The 20,221-nt window shown below is 43.1% G+C and overlaps 1 protein-coding gene across 1 annotated transcript in view; it reads right to left on the reverse strand.

Annotated features, from left to right (window-relative positions):
- Window positions 1–20,221, reverse strand: part of sema6a (sema domain, transmembrane domain (TM), and cytoplasmic domain, (semaphorin) 6A) — a 102,736-nt gene that overhangs the window by 37,582 nt on the left and 44,933 nt on the right. Inside the window, exons 3-6 of the mRNA XM_070903637.1 lie at window positions 19,592–19,709; window positions 8,022–8,082; window positions 6,578–6,640; window positions 5,741–5,842 (exon numbers count right to left, since the gene is read on the reverse strand). Coding sequence (XP_070759738.1) covers window positions 5,741–5,842; window positions 6,578–6,640; window positions 8,022–8,082; window positions 19,592–19,709 — 344 coding nt within the window. The remainder of the gene's footprint in view (window positions 1–5,740; window positions 5,843–6,577; window positions 6,641–8,021; window positions 8,083–19,591; window positions 19,710–20,221) is intronic.

Here is a 20,221-nt window from a genome sequence, read left to right on the forward strand (position 1 = left end):
ATTTTCTTGTTTTGTGCCCAGTTTGGTTGCAGTGCAATTGGCAGTGCATGGCGGACGATCAGATGTGGGTGAAAGGTCATTATCATCCCACCAGGGGTTGGCTTGTCTTCCCCAGCACGCCTTAGGACACTCTCTTACCCTGGCTAAAGACCAGAGATACCCACAAACACACACACACACACACACAAGAGAGAAGTGAAGAAAAGCCATACTGCACGGGCCAGAGGCTGAGGTCAGGGAAGATTACTGAACACACTGTTTGCCTACAATACATAGTAATTTTTCTTCTCCATCTCTGTTTCTATGTCTCCCGTACTCCACTTCATCACTTTCTCCCTTTCTCTCGACAAAGAAGGATCGTAGCTTGCCAGGGCTGCAAACTGCTTATGCCGCCCTTTCTGGTCTCTAAACAGGTCATTTTGTTTTCTATTCCTGTCTCGGCGGAAACGGTTATCATTTGCCCACTAAAAAGGTCATACACACTCCGGCGCAATGCTGGAAAAGCCTGCCAGAGAAATTGTTGAGGCTGATTTGGCAGAGAAAATTACAAGTGACCTTTTACAACAAACACAGAACCACTACCAGCAGCACATTTCTCGATTTCTCATTCCTTCTGTTTCTTCAGAAATTATGGTTGGATAATATATGGAGGCGAGCTGGTTTGAAGATATATATTGTTATTAGACAGGAGAGACCGTAATTATAGATTAGGCAGAGTTAATCATAAGGGACGTGAGTAGCTGAAGGTCAGGTGCGTCCACTGAATCACAGCGTCTGGATGTACAGAGCGACGGGGCAACTCGGTTAAGCTTGAAGCGTCAGCAGCTTCTGTGTCAGCTACCGAACACAAACACTCCCTCCTTCTCTGACACATCACAAACACACACTCACATATCTCTCACGCCACAGCAGCTCCCCCCACCCCTCCGTCGCCTCAGTTGATTTCACCGAGGCTGTGACCTCCGTCTACTGGGCTTGGCTGGCTGTCACTGATCTATTCCTGCCGTTTGAACAGAGGAAAGGCACTCCCAGCCCGGCCGCAGATATACGTACAGCTCCAGTCTCCTGTCAAGTTGGCATGTGCGGAGAAACAACAGCCAAGCGCTCACTAGCTCCTGTTAGCCTTGTCCAAAGCAATATCCAGTATTTTCAAAATGGGCAATAGCAATCCATAAACCTGCCACACTGAACCACAACATTTTTAAACATTACCATAAAGAAATTTGATTTTTAAGCAGCCAGATGGAATTTTTTTACCTTGTTTACCAGGCAAACCATATTATGCTGTCAACTCCACTCTAGCTGCAAAAGAGAAAGAAGTGCCTCAGCTTTGTAGAAACACAATTCAAAGTAATGGGAAGGGAACAGTAGGGCTGTCACACTTCGTCAGCGCTGCATTAACAACATACTGTTCTGTAGGGATCTACTGTAGCAGACGGATGTACAGTAACCTTGGCTCGGGGTGCAGTGTATCTAGATGAATTCATTACTACAACGGCTCATTGGCGTTTTCCATAGGCTATATGCTAATTAATTAGACAAATACAATGTAGATCTAAAACATGCCCATCAGGAGTGTTATAATTGGTTCAGCATCGGCTTCAGTACTCGGGGTGAGGGACACGTTCTGCTTCTGTGTCTTCTGTTGTTTTTATGACTCCTTTATGAGCTTTATTTATCATTGCTGAGGGATTTGTGAAATCTTACAGAGGACAAACTTAGGGTAGACCCAGCCAGTGTCCCACTTATTAACTGTTTACTTGAAACTGTTTCCTTGTTTGTTTTATAGAATGAAAATGATGAAGTGCATTTTTTTCTGCTTCCTTCTGCAAATCTAATTTCTGTTAGATTTTCCTGGTTCATGATTGTGGTTTATGATCTGGTCCTAATTGTTGTTATCAGGAAGGGCGGCCACTGACCGATTAATCCTTACAAAGGAGAAAGAAAAGAAAGAAAGAAGAAAGAAAATCTTTCTTTTACAGATCCTGGAACCTGAAATATTGATACATTTTCAGGTCGGTGTCCTACAGTTTGCAGCTGAGTTGAGTCCCCACACTTTTCTTTGTATGCAAACCATATTTCCACCTGCACAACCTTCTCCATCTATAAAGGTCAAGTACGCAAGTTCACACCTGGGCCAGGAGCAGTTGTGTAAACCAAACAAGGACACATCTCCCTGGGAGATTAATGGTCATGGCCCATTTCTCTGCAACCTGTTTTTGAGTCCTGGGAGGATGAACCCTTCCCCTGACCACCTTTTACGCTAGAGCAGGAAACTGGAGTCTTTGCAGCTGCTGAGAGAAATATGTTATTTTAACCAACAGAGGAAGAACCTCATTTATCTGAACCTTCAACTTCTAAAATGATTGATCTTTTAGAACAAGTACGGTGAACAAACATTGCTCAAATATGACAATGATTTGATTAATTATGTGTACTGATGTACCATTAATTACCTTTTACACTCTATGCTATTGTCTTTGTCATGAACATTATGTCAATCAATCAGCTTCTGGAAAAGCTGTAGTATAGAAAGCTCTGTGTGGATGCATTTTCACCTTGTTGATTACAATAAATTCCTCTGTGTGCATTAATCATATTTCAAATGCAAAGACTTGGCACAGATGAAATTTCCCAGTACACCTCAATCCACCAGTATCAAGTCGAGGACACATCACCTGGGACCCACTGCCTCCAAGCCTCCCCACTGATTCCCCCCGCTTCGCCCGGCAACAGGCGATGAAACTGACTCCAGTCATATATCAGCCCAGCTGGATGGGGTGTTTATTATTACAACACAGCAAGGGAGTGACAGAGGGAGAAAGCAACAGAGGGAAAAGATGGCGGAGTGGTGGGAGCAATGGAGGGGGAGAGGAATTAAGGCTGGCAGGAGAGGAGGAGAGAGGGAGGAGGGCAGGAGGGAGAGAGGATAAATAAAAGAAGAGAAGGAGATGGGTGCTGTGGGGTGCCGAGGGAGAGGACTGTGCCAGGTGTCTGTCTGTGTTTTTTCTGTATGCATGCATGTGTGTGTGTTGACGCCACCAACACCAGGTGAAGGGTGGATAACGAGAAGAAGCTAATGAAGAGAGAAAATTGGTAGAATTGTAAAAAAAAGAAAAGAAAAAAAAAGGTAAAAATAAAGAGGTAACCAGGCAGGAAAGGTGTTAGAACAGAAGACAGCGTGGGGTGTTGCTGGTTTGGGCGGGAGCCCTCCCTGCCCCCTCTGTCTTCCCCCCCTCTGTCTCCCTCCTCTTCTGCTCCCCCTCCATCCCGCCTTCCCTCCCGCTCGCCCTTGCAGCGTTGTTGATTAATGTGGGATGAGGCTGGCCCCGAAACAGAAGCTCTTTTCAGCGCTGTCACACTGGGGAGATGGAGAGGAAAACTGTGGCCAAGGTGGATTTAACCACAAACACACACACAGATACACACACTTTTGACCAAGCAGAGTGGATGAACCCAGCACGCCATCAAAGGCCTGGTATCTGCCCAGAGAGTCTGCCAGCCTGCCAGCAGTGCAGTGTGTGTGTGTCTGATGATTTTGTAAAATGTGTGTGTTGTATGTTTGCCTGTTTGCACAGTTGTCAGTATTTGTATGGGTGCATACACACTTCTGTTCTTCCCTACACATGTGCCCAGGCATTTGCATGTGTGTGTGCAAGCGATCAGTGGTAATTTTTATAACATTCTACATGCTGTTCAGTATCTGACTCTTTTGACAGCCTTTATATTTAATCTGAATTTAGTCATGGCATATTGATTCAGTTATTTCTAGACTACAATGACTATTGTACTCAACTAAAATAATTACAGTGTCAGTGGGAAAGAGCAGTTGCAAGCACATTAAACTGACTCACTAAAATATGCAAGTGCTAATTGGACATTTGAAACAAGGGAAAATATTTTAACGAACACTTGAATAAAATGATTGTACTTTATTGTATTGTTATGGACAGATGTGTTACTTCTCACACAATTACTAGATCTTTTTCTTAAAAACCCTTCCTCATTTATTTTGAGATTAGGTTAACATCGTCCATCATGCACAGTAATTGATGTGCATCATGCATTGATTTTTATGTTAGCACAGGCAAGCATATGTGTGCATATGCATTTTACCAAGCCTTACTGTGTTTTAGAACACTTAATTTCCTCTTAACTCTACCGGACTAGCAGCAATATCAGTGCAGTAACAGCTAAAACACAAACCTTGAAACCATAGCCGGAGGACCTATAAAAGCTAACCACGCCTGATAAATGCGGAGACATAAATTCCACATTCCCTGCAGGAGGAGTGAGTGAATTGAAAGATGTCCACTCCGTGTGCTTGGCATGCTGAACCACAAAGGCAACGGAGCGGAGATGCCTTGTTTCTCTGGTAAACAGATCTAGTGAACCAAAGCAGAAGAGTTTTCCCCACAGGCCACCTAGATAACATCTCCGTGTGCTGTGACCATCGCATCACATCCTAACAAACCAAACAATAACATCCTTCAGGACAGAGCGTCTGCTGAGTCGTTGTGTCTGTCCTCCTGTCTGCCTGTCTGTCTGATTGTTCCTACATCTTTCTTTCTGGCCTGTACAAGGTTGTTCATATCTGATTTCTCTGGGTGACAGCTCATAGTTATTCTGCAATATAACCACTACAGATGCTTGAATGAAATCACATTCCCTCTACTTTTGTTAGTTTTGAGTCTATTTCAGGCATAGTATGTGCCTTGAGGTTTGATCAAATTTTGGTAATTACCAATTATTTTTTTCTGGTGGCATGTCTTGTCAGGTCAGCCCAGCTCCTGTAGCTTGCAGAAGTAGTGAAAATTGTCTTGTGAATGAGCTAAGATTTACTCAATGTAATGCTCACTTCTCCCACTAAGGCATCAAAAAACATCAGATTTATGTCACTAGGGACAGAAAAAATTGGGACATCTTCAGCTGCAATTTGAAGACAGCCCATCTGCTTTTCATGTTTGTCCTTCTGCCTGCCTGTATGGCTTGAAATCTTCTTGAATTTTTTTTGTATGTTTTTTTTCCTCTATCTGCTTCCCTGTATGCCAATCTCTGCTTTTCCCTTGATGTGTATTATTTGATACTAATCATGGGGAATGAAGAAGAAATTAACAACACCCTCCATGTCTATCTTTTCTTGACATCTCTATTTTTGTCCATCAAGTCGATACTAATGTCTACCTGCTCTCTTTCTTAACTTGACTGGATCTTGAAACTATTCCAGACATGCCTGCATGAAGGCGTCTGTTTACAGGAGAGGGGAGATTTCAGGACTGTGTCTTCACTTGCGTTTCAGTGTGTGTGTGTGTGTGTGTGTGTGTGTGTGTGTGTGTGTGTGTGCGCGCATGTGTGTGAGTGAATGTGTATGCAAGACGGTAGGTAGTTAGGTTTCTCTGCTTCTAAATCGAGCGTGTCAAAGTACACCTGGAGATAAAGACATAGGATGAGGGCCTGCCGAGTTGTGGAAGTCATCCATCTATGTCCATCGCTTCATAGCTCAAACCTCCTCTCAAACCCCCACCCCTCCACTCCCACATGGTCGGGGTTGCATGTGAAAAATATCCCTGAGTGCGTGACAAAGGAAAAAAGAAAAAAAGAGACAGAAGACAGAGCGAATAGGAGTTTTAAGAGACTGTATGTGCAAAGTATGTGTGACGAATGCCTGTCATTGAGGTCAAAAGAAGGTCAAAGAGCACCAAAGATGTTGATATTTGTGCATGTGTGTTATCGTTCCTACCTTGTAGGTTCGACAGGAGGGGTTGAAAGCATTTGTTCCACAAACAAACAAGGTGTCATCATTTTGCTGCAGGAGGACTTTAATGAAATTGTGACACTCATCCTTCAGGGAGCGCAGGCCGGGAGAGAAAGAAGAAAAAACGTCCATGGTGACATTTGCGTCTTTTACAATACACACTTTTACACTGAGGACCGCATGTGGTTTGTAAAACGAGGGAGAGGCTCTTTCTTTTCTTTCTTTTGAAGTGCAGCATGTAGTGCTCTACAGACCAGTGAGAGGCATGTGTGACGAACATCAAGCATAAAAGCATGAAATGTAGCATGTCTTCATGGTACATTAAGACATATTTACAGCTGATTTTACATGTATTGCACCCTTCGGTGTCTTTATAGGACAATAATGAAATCATTTTGCACAGTTTTGTCAAAACTTAATGTAAATACAGAGAAAATACAATCATTCTGCTATTCTATATGTAGATTCTCACTGATGTGCTCTATAATTTGTGATAGCACAAGGTTATGTGAGTGTTATTGCACCTGCAGGGTTTCCTGTTAATGTGCGTGTGTGTGTGTGTGTGTGTGTGTGTGTGTGTGTGTGTGTGCATGTGTGTGTGTGTGTGTGTATGTGTGTGCACATGCACATGTGTGTGCGTGTGTGTGAGAGAGAGAAAGAAACTGGGAGATCTGTTGCAGCTTGTCTACATTGTATAATGTGTGACTTGCTGGAGAAGTGCTCTGTGAAGAATAGAGTGACATTTGTTCTATAAATGAAGTTCAGGTGTAGGCACAGCAGTTGCGGCGTTTGTGTGTTGGAGTGTGTGCGTGTTTTCAATACCTTATGTTTCCCTTTCATTCTGCAGGTGTCCACATCTGCCTGCCTGGACTTCCATGTCATTTTCTGGGGAAAAAAAGGTGGAGGTAAAGGAGAGGAGGAGGGGGAGAGAAAGCAAACAAGATAAACATTCAAGTAGGAGAAAAAAAACAGAAGGCACTATAGAGCTCAATAAGCAATCTATACTGTGATCAATAATCATCATCTGAGATTCTCAGTCATTGATTCTCCTAATGAGGCACCTGCTCTGAGGTGAACTTTGTTCTAAGTGCTGATTGGAGATCAGTTTACCTCCTTGAACTTCTAATTCTGTGCCAGGGAGAAGGAAATACGATACTGACCCCGGATCAGAACAGAGTCTGTCCAAGGACAGATCCCTCCTCAGCGCTGGGAGCTGGATTGATAGGCTGGTCATCCTTGTGTGCACACACACACACACACATACACACACACGCGCGCGCACACACGCACACACACTGCCTTGGCCTATAGGTCAGCGCTAGCCAATACCTGCCACTCAACTACAAACACTTAAACGTATAAGCCCTCTTTCATTGTCACACACACACCTATCAGTCAATCACTGGTATCCAGTCATGCACACACACAACACTTTTTGTCCCTCCCCTGTGTGGCCTGAGGGTCAGCGCTGATCCGCCGATTCAGACCGCAGCGTAGCCGCCGCTGTTGTACAACATGTTTGGAGCTCGGCCACTGATTAAAGACCCTCAGTCATCAATCAATCTGCGCGTCCCCCACCAGCCTTTCATCTGCAGCCTGCTCTCATTAAGACCCACTCGCCGGGCTTTGACATTGAAGTGGATGAGGTGGAGGGATGGCGGGTTGTTGTATACACGAAAATGGCCTTATTTTAATTCTGTTTGCATGCATAATGTTAAGGGCAAGCGATGCCAGCAAGGAGTGGTTGGAATGGAATGGAGAGTGGGTTATTACAGCCGAGGGCCCATGTAAATATGAGGCGCTTTTTGAATAATCTGAAAATATACAATGGGATCTTCTTCCCTTCTGCGCCCATCTTGTCTTTCTCGCCCTTCTGCAATTCATCTCATCTTTCCTTTCCCTCTTTTTCCTCCTTTCCTCCCTCTCTTTATCCTGCTCATCTCCTTCTATCCTCTTCCCCTCCTCCTCCTCCTCACCAGCGTCCCTCACTTCCTCTACTGTCTTCTCAGCTTCCGTTACTCAGCCAGCAGACCTTCCGCTGTCCCACTGATGAGCGTGAATGACGCAGACGGTTTGCTAGCTGATTGATTGGATAATCTTCTTAACGGGGTCAGCACGGCAAGCACGGCAGGCTCACACCGGTGAGCGGGTGAGTAAGACTGCTGGCAGGCACACGCATACACCCACGTGCAGGTATTAGGGTTACGTTGTCAATCACAGCACGCTGAGAACAACACGTCCTCAAAGAGACAGACGTCTCACTCACCTTACTGAAAAAGATCTCGTCACTGTTGGCAGTGTCTGTGTCCACCGTGTATATGTGATCCCTGCGAGCGATGGAGGGAGGGCAAGAGAGAGGGGAGAGAGAGATGAGAAGATAAGAGGTTAGACAGCAGCAGACAGTCAGAAATCCAACAAACAATAAACCCATTTCTATTCTTCCCTGTGTTTTCCCCCTGCAGGCAGCAAACAACGTCAGAAAATGGGGCTTTGTATAAACTTTGTTCAAACTTCAAAAATGACAATAAACAAAAGGAGGCCAGATCTATTTGCTCTGTCAGACAGAAACAGTCAACAAAGGTTTAGAGCGCTGTGGCGCAGGCCCGGGGACAAAAGCCTCTTTGTCCCAGAGAAAGGTCTTGGGGGGGGGGGGGGGGGGGGGGGGGGGGGGGTTGAGACGGGAGGTGCCAAGTCACTCAGAGCTGTTCAGGTCAATTAAGCCTAGTGTTTGAGCCACAGGAAATCTATACTAACACTCATTATAGTTCAGACAAGAAGACTTGTGTGTGCTGGCCTAGAAATATACAGGCTTCTCCTGTATTACACAGTCCAGCCATAAAGGCCCCAGCAGGGCATATGGAAGACATAAAACGCACAGGGGTTAACTACATCTCAGACAGACCGACCGGCTGGTGGTGGACCAGGCATGTAGCTACACCAACCTACCATGGAGAATTAGGGTGCAGACAGGGAGAGGGAGGGCGCAGCGGGGGGTAGTAGGTGTAGAAGTGGTGTGAGACAGAAAGAAAGGGGGGGTTTCTTCGTTTGAGGAGCGAACCAAAGGTGACCGTGCCAAACGATGTAACTGCTTTAATTTGTTGGAGATTAGCTGTTGAACGTGTTTTTAATCAAAGTGTATAACAGTGGCATCGTCAGACTCACGGCTTAATTACGTTCCAGCTCCCCAACCTGCGCTCAGCCAGTCAGCCTGCCTCGCTCTCTCATTAACTAAATCTAATAAAGTCTTCGGAGGAACAGGCATCTTGAAATGAATCCACTTATATCGCTTTCCTGGGGGCCACCGCCATCTCCTCGAGGATAAAACCCAGTCTACTGTACATTATCAGCCACGACGCTTAAATTGAATAATTAATCTTTAAGAGCCGTTGAAATTAAGAAAACAGTGCCGCTTTCTCTGTGGGAGAGGATACATTTCCGATGAGGAGATGGGTGAAATCTCTCCGTGAAATCTTTGCTATGTTTTCTGTCACTACTTCGTCTTTTCAAGTATACACTGAAATTAAAGTCCTCACCAAACATTTTTCGGTTATCTTGCCTTCATCAGGGTTTTGCACAGTTCATTGATCAGTTATAGACCACGATAGCAACAGCACTAACTACATAAAACAACACTATCATTATCTTTTACAAAAGCCCTGTAGTTCTGTTTAGTTGACATCTTTTATAGGCCCAGAACATTTTCTAAATTGCTTTCTCTTTTTGAAAATCCACCTATAATCCATTGTTCCTGCTAGCTCTGTCCCTCACAATGGATAGCCCTAACTGAATTCAAAGCAGTATTCAGAAATTGATTGAAGTTAAAAACATGTAATATTCAGCCTTGAAAGAAGAAAGGGAAAGAAGGAAGTCAACTTTAGGTCAGTGAGATGCGTCACCATACCCTTCCTAGATTCAAGTTCACTTACTCAAGCAAATGCCAGATGCTGACGGTCACTGTGCAGTCTGCCATGACTAAAAATGAATGACTAAAAACCGCAAACTCTGCTGCAAAATGTTTTTCATTAAGGCTCTCTGGTATCACTAGCGTTGCACTACTCAGGCTAATTGATTTGGATTGAATTTCCAGGGTTCCTGAACGGCCCTTCAGTGTTTCAGTGTTTCTTTCACCTTTCTGCCAGGGGAACAGGATACATATCATGGAGCTACAGTAAATTTCATTATTAAAATGGCAATTGTAATTTGTCAAAGATTTAAAATAAATCCCCACCATCACATTAGACACATAAAGACAGAGAAGAAGAAACATTTGAATGGAAATGATGGGCGATAACAGTGATGGATGATATCACTATAATGTTGCTTTAAAGCTGTGTCTCCTGAAGTTCAGCGACTTGTTCGTTTAACTTCAAATTTAAAATTCAAACTTTATATTAAAAAGACAAAACTAAATCAAAAGCTATTAAATCAGAGGATTACTTGGCGGATTTAGTCTAATCCCGTGGGTTATTTTACTGCCTGCAATTTTTAAAACAGCTCATGAGTAATCTGTAATTGACTGCTCCATAATTTTTCGACAGTAACTTTCCCAGCTATCCTCCCTGACTTGTGCCTCTCTTGTCCTGGTGCTGACAGCGTCCTCGAGGGCCGAGGCCTTCCAGCCGCAGGGTTTTTGGTTCCAGCAGAGATTAGAGGGAGCCAAGCGATGAGGCGTCCCTCAAACATCCTGACTAGAGATGGAGGAGGACAATGGAGCGGCTGTGTCTGTGTCAACACCAGCTCTCTAAACACACACATGTGTAAGGAGACTCCCCACCCCCTCCTCCTTTTACCCCAACAAGCTCCCACAAACACACACATGCACCCTTTCCCCTCTTCACCACTGCACCTGAAATCATATTACAACACACTCACTTCCCTCTGGTGTGTGAGTCACATCTATATAACTGTATATAAAAGAGAGGACAGATAGCAAAGGCAGGGTCTTCAAGGACCACACTGGTGGTATTGTATGTTGAAGACCATTAACTACAGATCGAATATAGTTAAAATTATTGCGGACCATTTTCCAAAGTAAACCTGAAGTTTTAAAATTAATTTCCTACCTTCCAGCTAGACAGAGGTGTCCATGTATTTAATAATTAATAATATGAAAATTAACTTGAAAACTGCTTGAAATACATGATCCACCACAGCAAACATTTCATTACCTTTATTTCCTGGTGAAGTTACATTATTGCCACGGGGTATGATCTGACATTCATTTACTAAAAAGCTTTGCATTCACAAACTATTATTATTATTGGAGTTATTGGATGATGAAACTAGGGCTGCAACTAACAATTATTATTATTGATTAATCTGATGATTATTTTCTTTGTTTTCTCGATTCATCAATTAATCATTTAGTATATGTCATGTCGAAAAATAGTGAAAAAGCCCAAAGATTTCTGCTTAAATACCTGAAATGATTAATCAATTATTAAAATAGCTGCAGATTAATTTTCTGCCAGTCAACGAATCGATTCATTGACTAATGCAGCTCAGCAGGAAACAAAAAGACACAACAAACAATAACCAAACGTACTGTAGATGATGTGAAAAGTTAAATGTGAAATTAGTGTTTTTCCTTTAAAAGGTTGCTGGTAAACTGTCCACTCTGAAATCTTGAAGCTTGGAACACCAACAAGGAGTTTAACAGAAACCTACAGAGGTTTCATTTCATCTTGCTTAAATATTTTCTTGTTATGAGTCAGATTTCAAAATAGTTCTTGCCCGCTGAGCTTATTTCAGACTAAACAACTGGTCTGAGTAAAAGCTGCTGTCCTGTTAGAGCAAAAATGTGGCAAGGAGTAATGATACAACCGAATTTTATTATGCAACAGCCCGTTCCCATTTGCGCAGGGACGTTCAGTGTGATTAGTGTGAATATAGAAATAGGTGTTCTATTGTTTATTGTTTCCTAGAATAGAAACCATTTACATTTCACTTGTAGGATTATTTATGAGAATGAAAAATGCTGCATGGGTGTTCTTCCACTTCATTTCCGTTCTATGTGGACTAATACAGGCATTTTAGATCAGGTAATATCCTTTACATAAGGTTTTGTAATAACTCACGTTCAGATCAAGATGAGTAGATGATGAATCTTTAACAATGCATGCAATCTACAGTAAGTGAGTAAGCATAGCTGTAAATGCCAGTTGATTTGTTATTTTCTTCTTCATCCTCTAACTGTTGCCTCAGTTACTGTCACATTTCACGGTGAATCTTGAACCACTCACACCAGATGTTTCAGGCTGGGTCCAACAAAATTATCAGGCATTGTCAGGAAGCTTATGTTTGTCGTCTTGAGCCCTTTCAACCTACATCATAATTAATCTATACCAGGGGTTCTCAAAGACTGACACTGTGCCCATCCCTGTGGGCTGTGGGCAAGAACTTGAGCCCCATTTTTATAGCCTATATTTGTTTATAACTGGGCAAACTGGCACCATAAAGAGTATGCCAAATTAGCTATTAGCACTTCCTGTCTGCAATGTACCCATGGATGTTCGAACAACTATCACCGGATTATTTTGATACTGAAGAAAACGAAATGATTCTCAGGCAAGTTCTGAGGTTACAAGGAGCATCTTTTATGGACGTTACTTCACGATGGACATAACAAAATCTATTATCTATGCCAACCACTGGACCCAAATTGAATTGCCTCAAATCAGTCTCAGACTCAAATTTACAATCCAGTCAGAATTTGTCTTGTGTCACCAGGCCTTTCCTTGGATACTGTTTACGAGTGACTTCATTTACTGAAATCCACCGGAAGATGTATTGCTGCGTGTTGTTCTCTTTCCAATCATTTGCTCACTCTCGACTGCTAACTGTGAATCAGACATGCTCAGAGGATGGCTCAGTGCTGTTACACAAAACATAAGGGTCAGCTATATAGAGGCTGTGCTGTCAATCATGACATTCGTAAAACCGTGAGATTCTGAGAGAAATGAAATAACAGAAGCCTTTGACAACCAATGCGGGCAGAACATTGGCTGTCGATGTGAATCACTTGGCGTGGGCTTCGTATTTCCCGAAATTCTGCGACAAAAATGTATGAGTAGGACGGAAGGTATGCAAATATCCTCTTAGACACAAATATGGAGGCATTGAAAAAGGATGGGTACAGCCTGAAACAGAGCTGAAAAGGCAAGACAGTAGACCAACTGAGCGCGGGCAAAAGTGTGAGATTGAGTGCAATAGAGTGACATGTCCGTTGGACATGTAGCCATGCGTGGCCATGAGAACACAGGGGCTTTGTGTGGAAGAATGTCGTTTTCATAACAGCGCATTTCTTCTGGGGTGACGGCGGGCCAGCTTGGTCCATCTGCTGGGCCTTTGTCAAATCTTGCACTCCGGTAGCAGAAAAGAGAGGAACGCGATTTGCATGCACCCCGCACCTTTTGCCACCACCCCTCTTTCCGCAAACTAAATGCCTGCACGTCCACCCTCCTCTCCACCTCCCACCCTTTCTCACCCTCTCCACCCATATTCCTCTCTCTTCATAACTGGATCATGGGTGGTAGAGGAGGGTCCATTGTACATTGTTTTGGCTTTCCCTGGTTCAAATCCTCTTCACAAAGTGGATGGGAGGGAACCGGGGAAGCCAGCAGGCACCTTTGGGCTGTGAAGGGAGTTATTGAGGTTCTGAATGGGCTAAGGGCACCGACAGGCCCTCGGTGATGTGGTGGCATGAAATACAACATGCCAGAGTTCACTCACCCCCAAGCTGAGGCAGGTTGTTCTTTTCGAAGGTTGAAGTTCTCATTACGGTTCTCTCCGCATTTCATTTTGTGAGTGTGTATTTGAGCATATGTGTGTGTTTTTGTGTGTGGCTGGGTCAGTGGGGTGAGTGGCGTGTTTTGAACATGCACACTTTCACGCAATTAAGCAGGCATGCATAATAACTGCATAAAAGATGTGATTTTCTTAACATTTATTGATTAACATTCATCCAGTAGTCTCAAAATATTTTCCACATCTCCATTTTTATTACTAGAGAGCCCAGTAAGTAAGGGAATTAGTCATTTGTGTTCTCAAGTTAGTAATACAGGCTTTTGAATTACTTTATTTGAGCTCATTAATTAATTACTTGTGTGCACACCAACTAACAGAACAAGCCATTGACCAGTATTGCTAACATTTTAACATATGGTAAAGGGATGTCACAGATCACATCATGTATAAGTATATCCACATATGTCTATTGCTCATTTAGATTGTCCATTGCCTCACTGTTTATTTTGCACTGCATTAACATTAGGCTGGCAGCCAAACATAGCCAGTAATGCTGAAACAACATAGAAGGTAGCATCACAGCTGTATAAAAACAAGTCTCAAGGGGACAAGGACAAATGGAATCAATGCAACAACCTAATAATGTTGATTATTACTGTTGTTCGAGTAGCCACCACAACCTGTAGCAACTGCAGTATTTCCAGGCTCTGTATGTACTCTGCTGGATGAATACCGAAAAAAAAATGTTAAAGGAGAGAAAGTATTTTACATATTTTCAGAGTTACGTTTTGAATGGAAACTTGCTCAAACTTTTAATTCAGGTGATTAAGATTACTGGAGCTGCAAGCTTTGTTTCAGAGAGTGCGGACGTGGCTGGATGTCGCTGGTGCTGCGAGGAGAGGGAGAGGAGGCAACCGTGTAATCCCAGTCATTAGTGGGTTTTAACAGGATTTGGTGCAGCTACAATAATGGAGACTCTAGTGGCCTCCACTGCGAGACCCAAAGAGACCCGACAGGGAAGAACAGTGGCCACAGAGGCACGACTGTTCCAGAGGACTCAACTGAGAGAAGGTAATCAGGATTTTTGACTGTGTATGTGTGTCTTTTTCTGTGTGTTTGTGTGAGTGCTAACGGGGCGACCACAAATTTTGTTCTCTCTACTCTCACACTGATCTTTCCCTCTATCTCTCACTGTCCCTCTCTCTCTCTCTCTCACACACACACACACATACATTCTCCCACTGGTTCCCATGCTTCCCAGCCTCATAGAGGGGTGTAAACAGAGTGTGGTTGGTGTTACCATGGTGAAGGCCGATTGAGGTCCAGGAATGGCGACTATGCCCTGCATGTGGAGAGACCTGGGGCATGCTCACTAGGCAGGCTATACAGTAACACATTCACACACACACACACACACACACACACACACACACACACACACACATGCACAGTTATATATGGACTGTCTGGCTCATTTTCTGCATGCCTCTTCTCCTCATGTCCTCAAACCTTTCTCTAATCTCAAAGGGGAATTCTACTTTCACATAACCTGGGTTTTAGCCATCATTTTTATATTCGTAACAATAGCATTGTATAACATTAGGTTAATTGAGATCTTGGAACTTGGTGGCGTTGCTGAAAAGAAGTGAACCAAGAAGTCAACATAGGCAGTCAGATAATGTTTTTACAAAAATAACCCATGTTACCATCTTATTTGGACAAGAACACACAGTTTTCTTGGGTAATGAGATTATTACCAACATTGTTGGGTGCTTCGGTTTCACCCTCAAATAAAGTGGTTTAGATAATCTGACAAAACTGTTAGCTTTTTTACAACCTGTGTGCTCGCCTGACTACTCTTGTTCCATCAAACTTAATATATATGTAGCCGTGTCCCCAGATCCCAGCAGTTACTTTTGTGAGTACGATGTTATCGTAACTGATTGAAATAAGATCAATTTCCGTAAAAAACAAAAACATAGTTGTAAAAATAATTGTAACAGCAGTTTCAATAAGTGAGAGCTGTTGAAAAAAGCTATTATTGGATACATCATTGCCTCTCTCTCACCAGTTTGGGAATGTCATTGGCCTTAAGCTACATGACCATATATACCCAGCCCATCTATGTGTGGGTGCCCCATTAACTGATATGTATGTTGTCTTTTATATTTGTTTTATTTTTTAACCTTTTTTTTGTTTCACACCCATCTTATCTAACAGTTCTTTGTGATGTGTGTTGTGTATGATGATCCTGATTAAGGCCACGAGACGAAACACGTTGGTCTGACAATGAAGTTGTTCTTTACACTTATGAAGTCTCTAAAACTCAAAAACTATCTGAAGCTCTAAAACTCAAAGTAGTTCTCACAAAGGTAGAAATCCAGGACCACACACACACAGTTTCTATTGGCATCCTCAGCCATCCTGAGTTAGATATCCCCGAGGCAAAGAAATAAAAGACTGAGAATGAAGATTAGAGTTTGGATACATCTGTCTGATTGCTACATAGCAAGGGGCTTCAATCAAACCCATTGATTGAACACTCACACACACACACACACACACACATACACTGGAGAGAAGGGACATGACATGGCTTGCTATTGCTACACCTTGGCACACACTCATGCACACGCAGATATTTTCCAGAGATCAAAATGATAAATCTTCCATTGCACTGTGATGAATTCCCTCTGAATGCTGTACATAGTGTACCCTGACCATGAAATATGGACCGCTGGGATAAGAATCCTCCTGCGTCCATCTCTCACTGCATCAAGAACAGTTTATTGCTTTTACCGAACGTGACTCTGCTGCTAAACACCTCAAACACACATGGCAGCAGACACACATAAACCACTGAGCTTGTACATAAATAAGTTTTTATGTTCATTACCCGGACTTTAATATACATCATGTCTTAGTTTATCATAAGGTACAGCTGATTGGTACCATAAAAATGTATGAAACAGCGGCTGCACATAAGCCAATTTGGTTCAAGGTCGATTCTCATGTTCATCAACAAACACCTCTTGCTATGATTCATAATTTACAGCTATTTTCTCTGTGTGCAGATGCATCTGTGATATAAGGAGGGACTTGTTAGCAGAAGATGTGCTATGCATCCATCTGGTTAAGAACAGATATTTGAGGAAAAGTGAGAGAAATCAGCACTAAACTCAGCCCAATGCTTGTCTTGTTAAAACTGAATAAACAAGAGTCTTTGTGATAGCCAGCATATGAAAAGACAGCAGTCTGATATCTTATCAGGCTGTACTGTCCTTCTGGATAATGCACCTGACGGAAACTGAGTCATGGAATAAGATTCAGAATATTAAGGGACTAATCCAGTCATGTACTGAATTCATAATCAACATTCAATATATATGAGTCTAAGAGGGCTAATCATATATTACACATATTGAAAAGGCCGTATGACCTCATCAACAGAGGCCATTTTCCTCAATATCTGCCCACATGTAATGGCTCAAACAGGACTGCAAAAAGAGTCTCTGATTCCACTAAATCAATACATTTCATTCAAGGCTCAAACCCGAGGATGAATTATCAATCACTGCATCTGTTGCTGAGTTCCCTCCGTTGCCAAAGACTTGCTCCTTTCCCTCTATGGATTAAGCCACTTTTGTCTATTTACAATTTCATCAGTTGCTATGTTTGTATGCATCTCATAGCTTAAAAATCTTGTGATTTTATTGCCAGCGCCAAAACAGGAGCCAAAAGGATTTAATACACTGAGCAGCCATTCAAAAAACATGCTGAAACAGTGTTGAGCTTTGGACTGCCTTCACAGTGGCCATCTGCAAGCTGCTGCGCACCAAGAACTGAGGCTCACTGGTCTAGAGGCATGATGGCAAAGCTGTGTGATGCTGGCCCCAGAATAAACAAGTCATTTGACTGGACAACCATCATAAAAGCATCTATTGATGTTGCCTAGTTTTTTTTTTTGAGCAGCATTGTTCGTTGTTTCGTAGCATGAGACTCGCTGGGTTGACTGTTGGCTGGTTTTCACATTGATTTCTGAAGTGGTGATTGTCTCCACTGTTTGCTCTAAACTGCTCGTCATTGAACTTTTAGATGTCTTTATCGATATCCTGTTAGAGCCGATGGATCTTTGTGCACGGCCCGTCATTTGTGTGTCCATGTAATCGACTCCAACATTCTTCTCTGTGTCAGGATCAATGGCGGTCATCCGGCTCGGTCTAATCTGGGGCAGCCATTCCAGTTATGCAGGGGTCACATAACTCGGGCCATGTGTCAGAATTCCCGTCTGCTTTAAGCAAGTATGCAAGTGTGGGACCGACGCACCAGGTGACCTCGCACTTGCACACACAAACACATGCGCAGCTCACTGCAGGCACGATTACAGGCTGCAGTGCCCACACCCCCACAGGCACACCAACACATGTTCCCAATCCCCAAAGTCTCTCCATATGCACACATACATTACGGGCCACATATCACACTCAAGAAATCACGTTTAAATCCATGCGACAACTGGTCCGCATACTAAACCGGGCAACACACACCTTCTCTCACACACACTCTCATGCACACACCCCTCCAATAAACCCTCTGTGTCTCATTTCCCTACCCAACCCCTCAGGCCCCTGCCACCCCATGTGGAGCAGGTGGGCGACAGGCAGACCAAAGTCTCTGGCACCCGACACCACACACACACACACACAGAGGCTTTCTCTCTTTTTTCGCTCTGTTTCCTGTACCCACTCTCCACACACCTCCTCTTAATGACCACAGATATGTTAAAAAGCTCCGCCACTTAAAGCAGCAGCCTCTCACAGGCACTTAATTTGACATGCTTGGGAGGAAAACAAAGAAAGACCCCTATTGTGGCTTTTAACAGTATCCAATCAAGCCTGCCACTCAATTACACAGAACAAACAGATAAGGATCCATTTTATTAGGACCTTTTCAGTGCTGCCTTAAGGTTATACTGCACATTCAAGACTGCGCTGAAGGTAAACCTGCCTGTTGATGCTTCGGACAGGGGCCTGACGTTGCCATGAGGTGAGGCAACATGAACGTTTCTAAAATACTGATAGAGAGAAAAAGAAATCAATATCGGTTTTCTCCATGGCTCCAGATGGTGTAATTGAACTATATTATCTCTGAAAGTTGAGTCACACAAAAATAAAGATGCGTAGGTGAAAAACACATTGACCGATAGACAGAAAGCAATAAAGGCAGGTGACAGACAGGGAAAAACAGCCAGACAGAGAAACAAAGAGTTTTAAAGATCAATTTGTGAGGGCAACTAGACTGCCAACAAATAAAGAGTCTTAAACTTCTGTGTTAGTCCCGTATTACTGTTTATTGACAACACAGAATGTGCATTAAGGCTGTCTAGATGGTGCATTTAGACCTTGAATGAGGATTGCATGAAGTATTCTTCTAAAAAATTGTCTTCTTTGAGATGAGTGTTTAATTCATCTATAGTTTTCATCTGTTTAAGTGCCTGTGTTTGTGTGTCTGCCTGAGTCTTTAACCAAAACAGGGCACGAGTCTTCAGGGACATCGTATGAGGAAAAAGGGGGTTTTGGCAGACGGCGAGCCCTAAATAGAAAACAACAAAGAGGTAATGGAAGAAATAGTCCAGACTGCAAAGTGCTTTAAAGTCTCAGTATTTTGCTCTGCATTAGTCCCTCCTGATTCCCAAAACTTTAAAAGAAGACAGTACAGCAGGGCTCCAAAGTTTGGTTTGATAGCCCGGCCGCAGCGGATCTCACCACCCTCAGCCATTATAGAGTTAATGGGATCACATGTTCACAATCCTCAACTGGCAGCAATTGATGAGAATCATTCATAACTGAAAGTCAAATTCAATCAGCAACTGTAATATGAGAGGGGATGATGAAGGATTCAATACTCCTGGTGGAGCCACACATGCTCACTTTAATTAATCCTAATCTACAGAGGCCTGCACTTTTATTCCACAAAGAAAAGTAGTAAAACTTGCCTTAAGTTTCTGTCTGAAATAGCAACAGAACGCACTCCTGGGTGGGGAGAAAACACATGTTCAAAAAATCAGAACAAATAGCTATTATCACCCACCTGGCAGCTATGTATAACGTCCTGTTCATGATCATGATGAGCTGGATGTCCAGTTTGTGCCGCTGGGTGTTGTTCCTGCCAGGTTTGTGGCCTACAAATGCTGGATACTGCTTTGTGTCTGCAAGGAGAGGACAAAAAAGTAAGCCCTGCATGTGTTAACCATACATTTATAACTGTAGTAACTGTAGCGATAACAACAGGAATTTGGAATTTAATGAATTTCACAGCTTTTATCAAGTGTCACTTGGGTTTTGGGTCAAATGTCAACCCATGTGTCTCAGCTGGATGAGAAAATGCCACCACAGTTGTTGACAGAGCTCCTACTGTGACCATAAATTGTAGGCTAAAAATGCGCTGCACTGTACCATGCAATCGTTCTATTGTTAGTGGCTTTGGATGAAAGCACTTGGTTTGAACAAACAGTCCAATAGAGGAGCAGGTCTATGTGAGGCTGGCTGGCTTCTCATTCAGCTCTCCTGGCCAGTAGCGTTGGGTAGGATAGAGGGAGAAACACAGAGAGAAACAGAGGAAACAATGACCGTATCTTTATAGCCTGCAACAGCGTTTACACTATCACACACACAGCATTAGGAGCCCAACAGAAAAATAGCAGATTATCCTTTGATGTGG

The sequence above is a fragment of the Enoplosus armatus genome, chromosome 4 (genome assembly GCF_043641665.1).
Source record: "Enoplosus armatus isolate fEnoArm2 chromosome 4, fEnoArm2.hap1, whole genome shotgun sequence".
Taxonomy (NCBI): Eukaryota; Metazoa; Chordata; class Actinopteri; order Centrarchiformes; family Enoplosidae; genus Enoplosus; species Enoplosus armatus.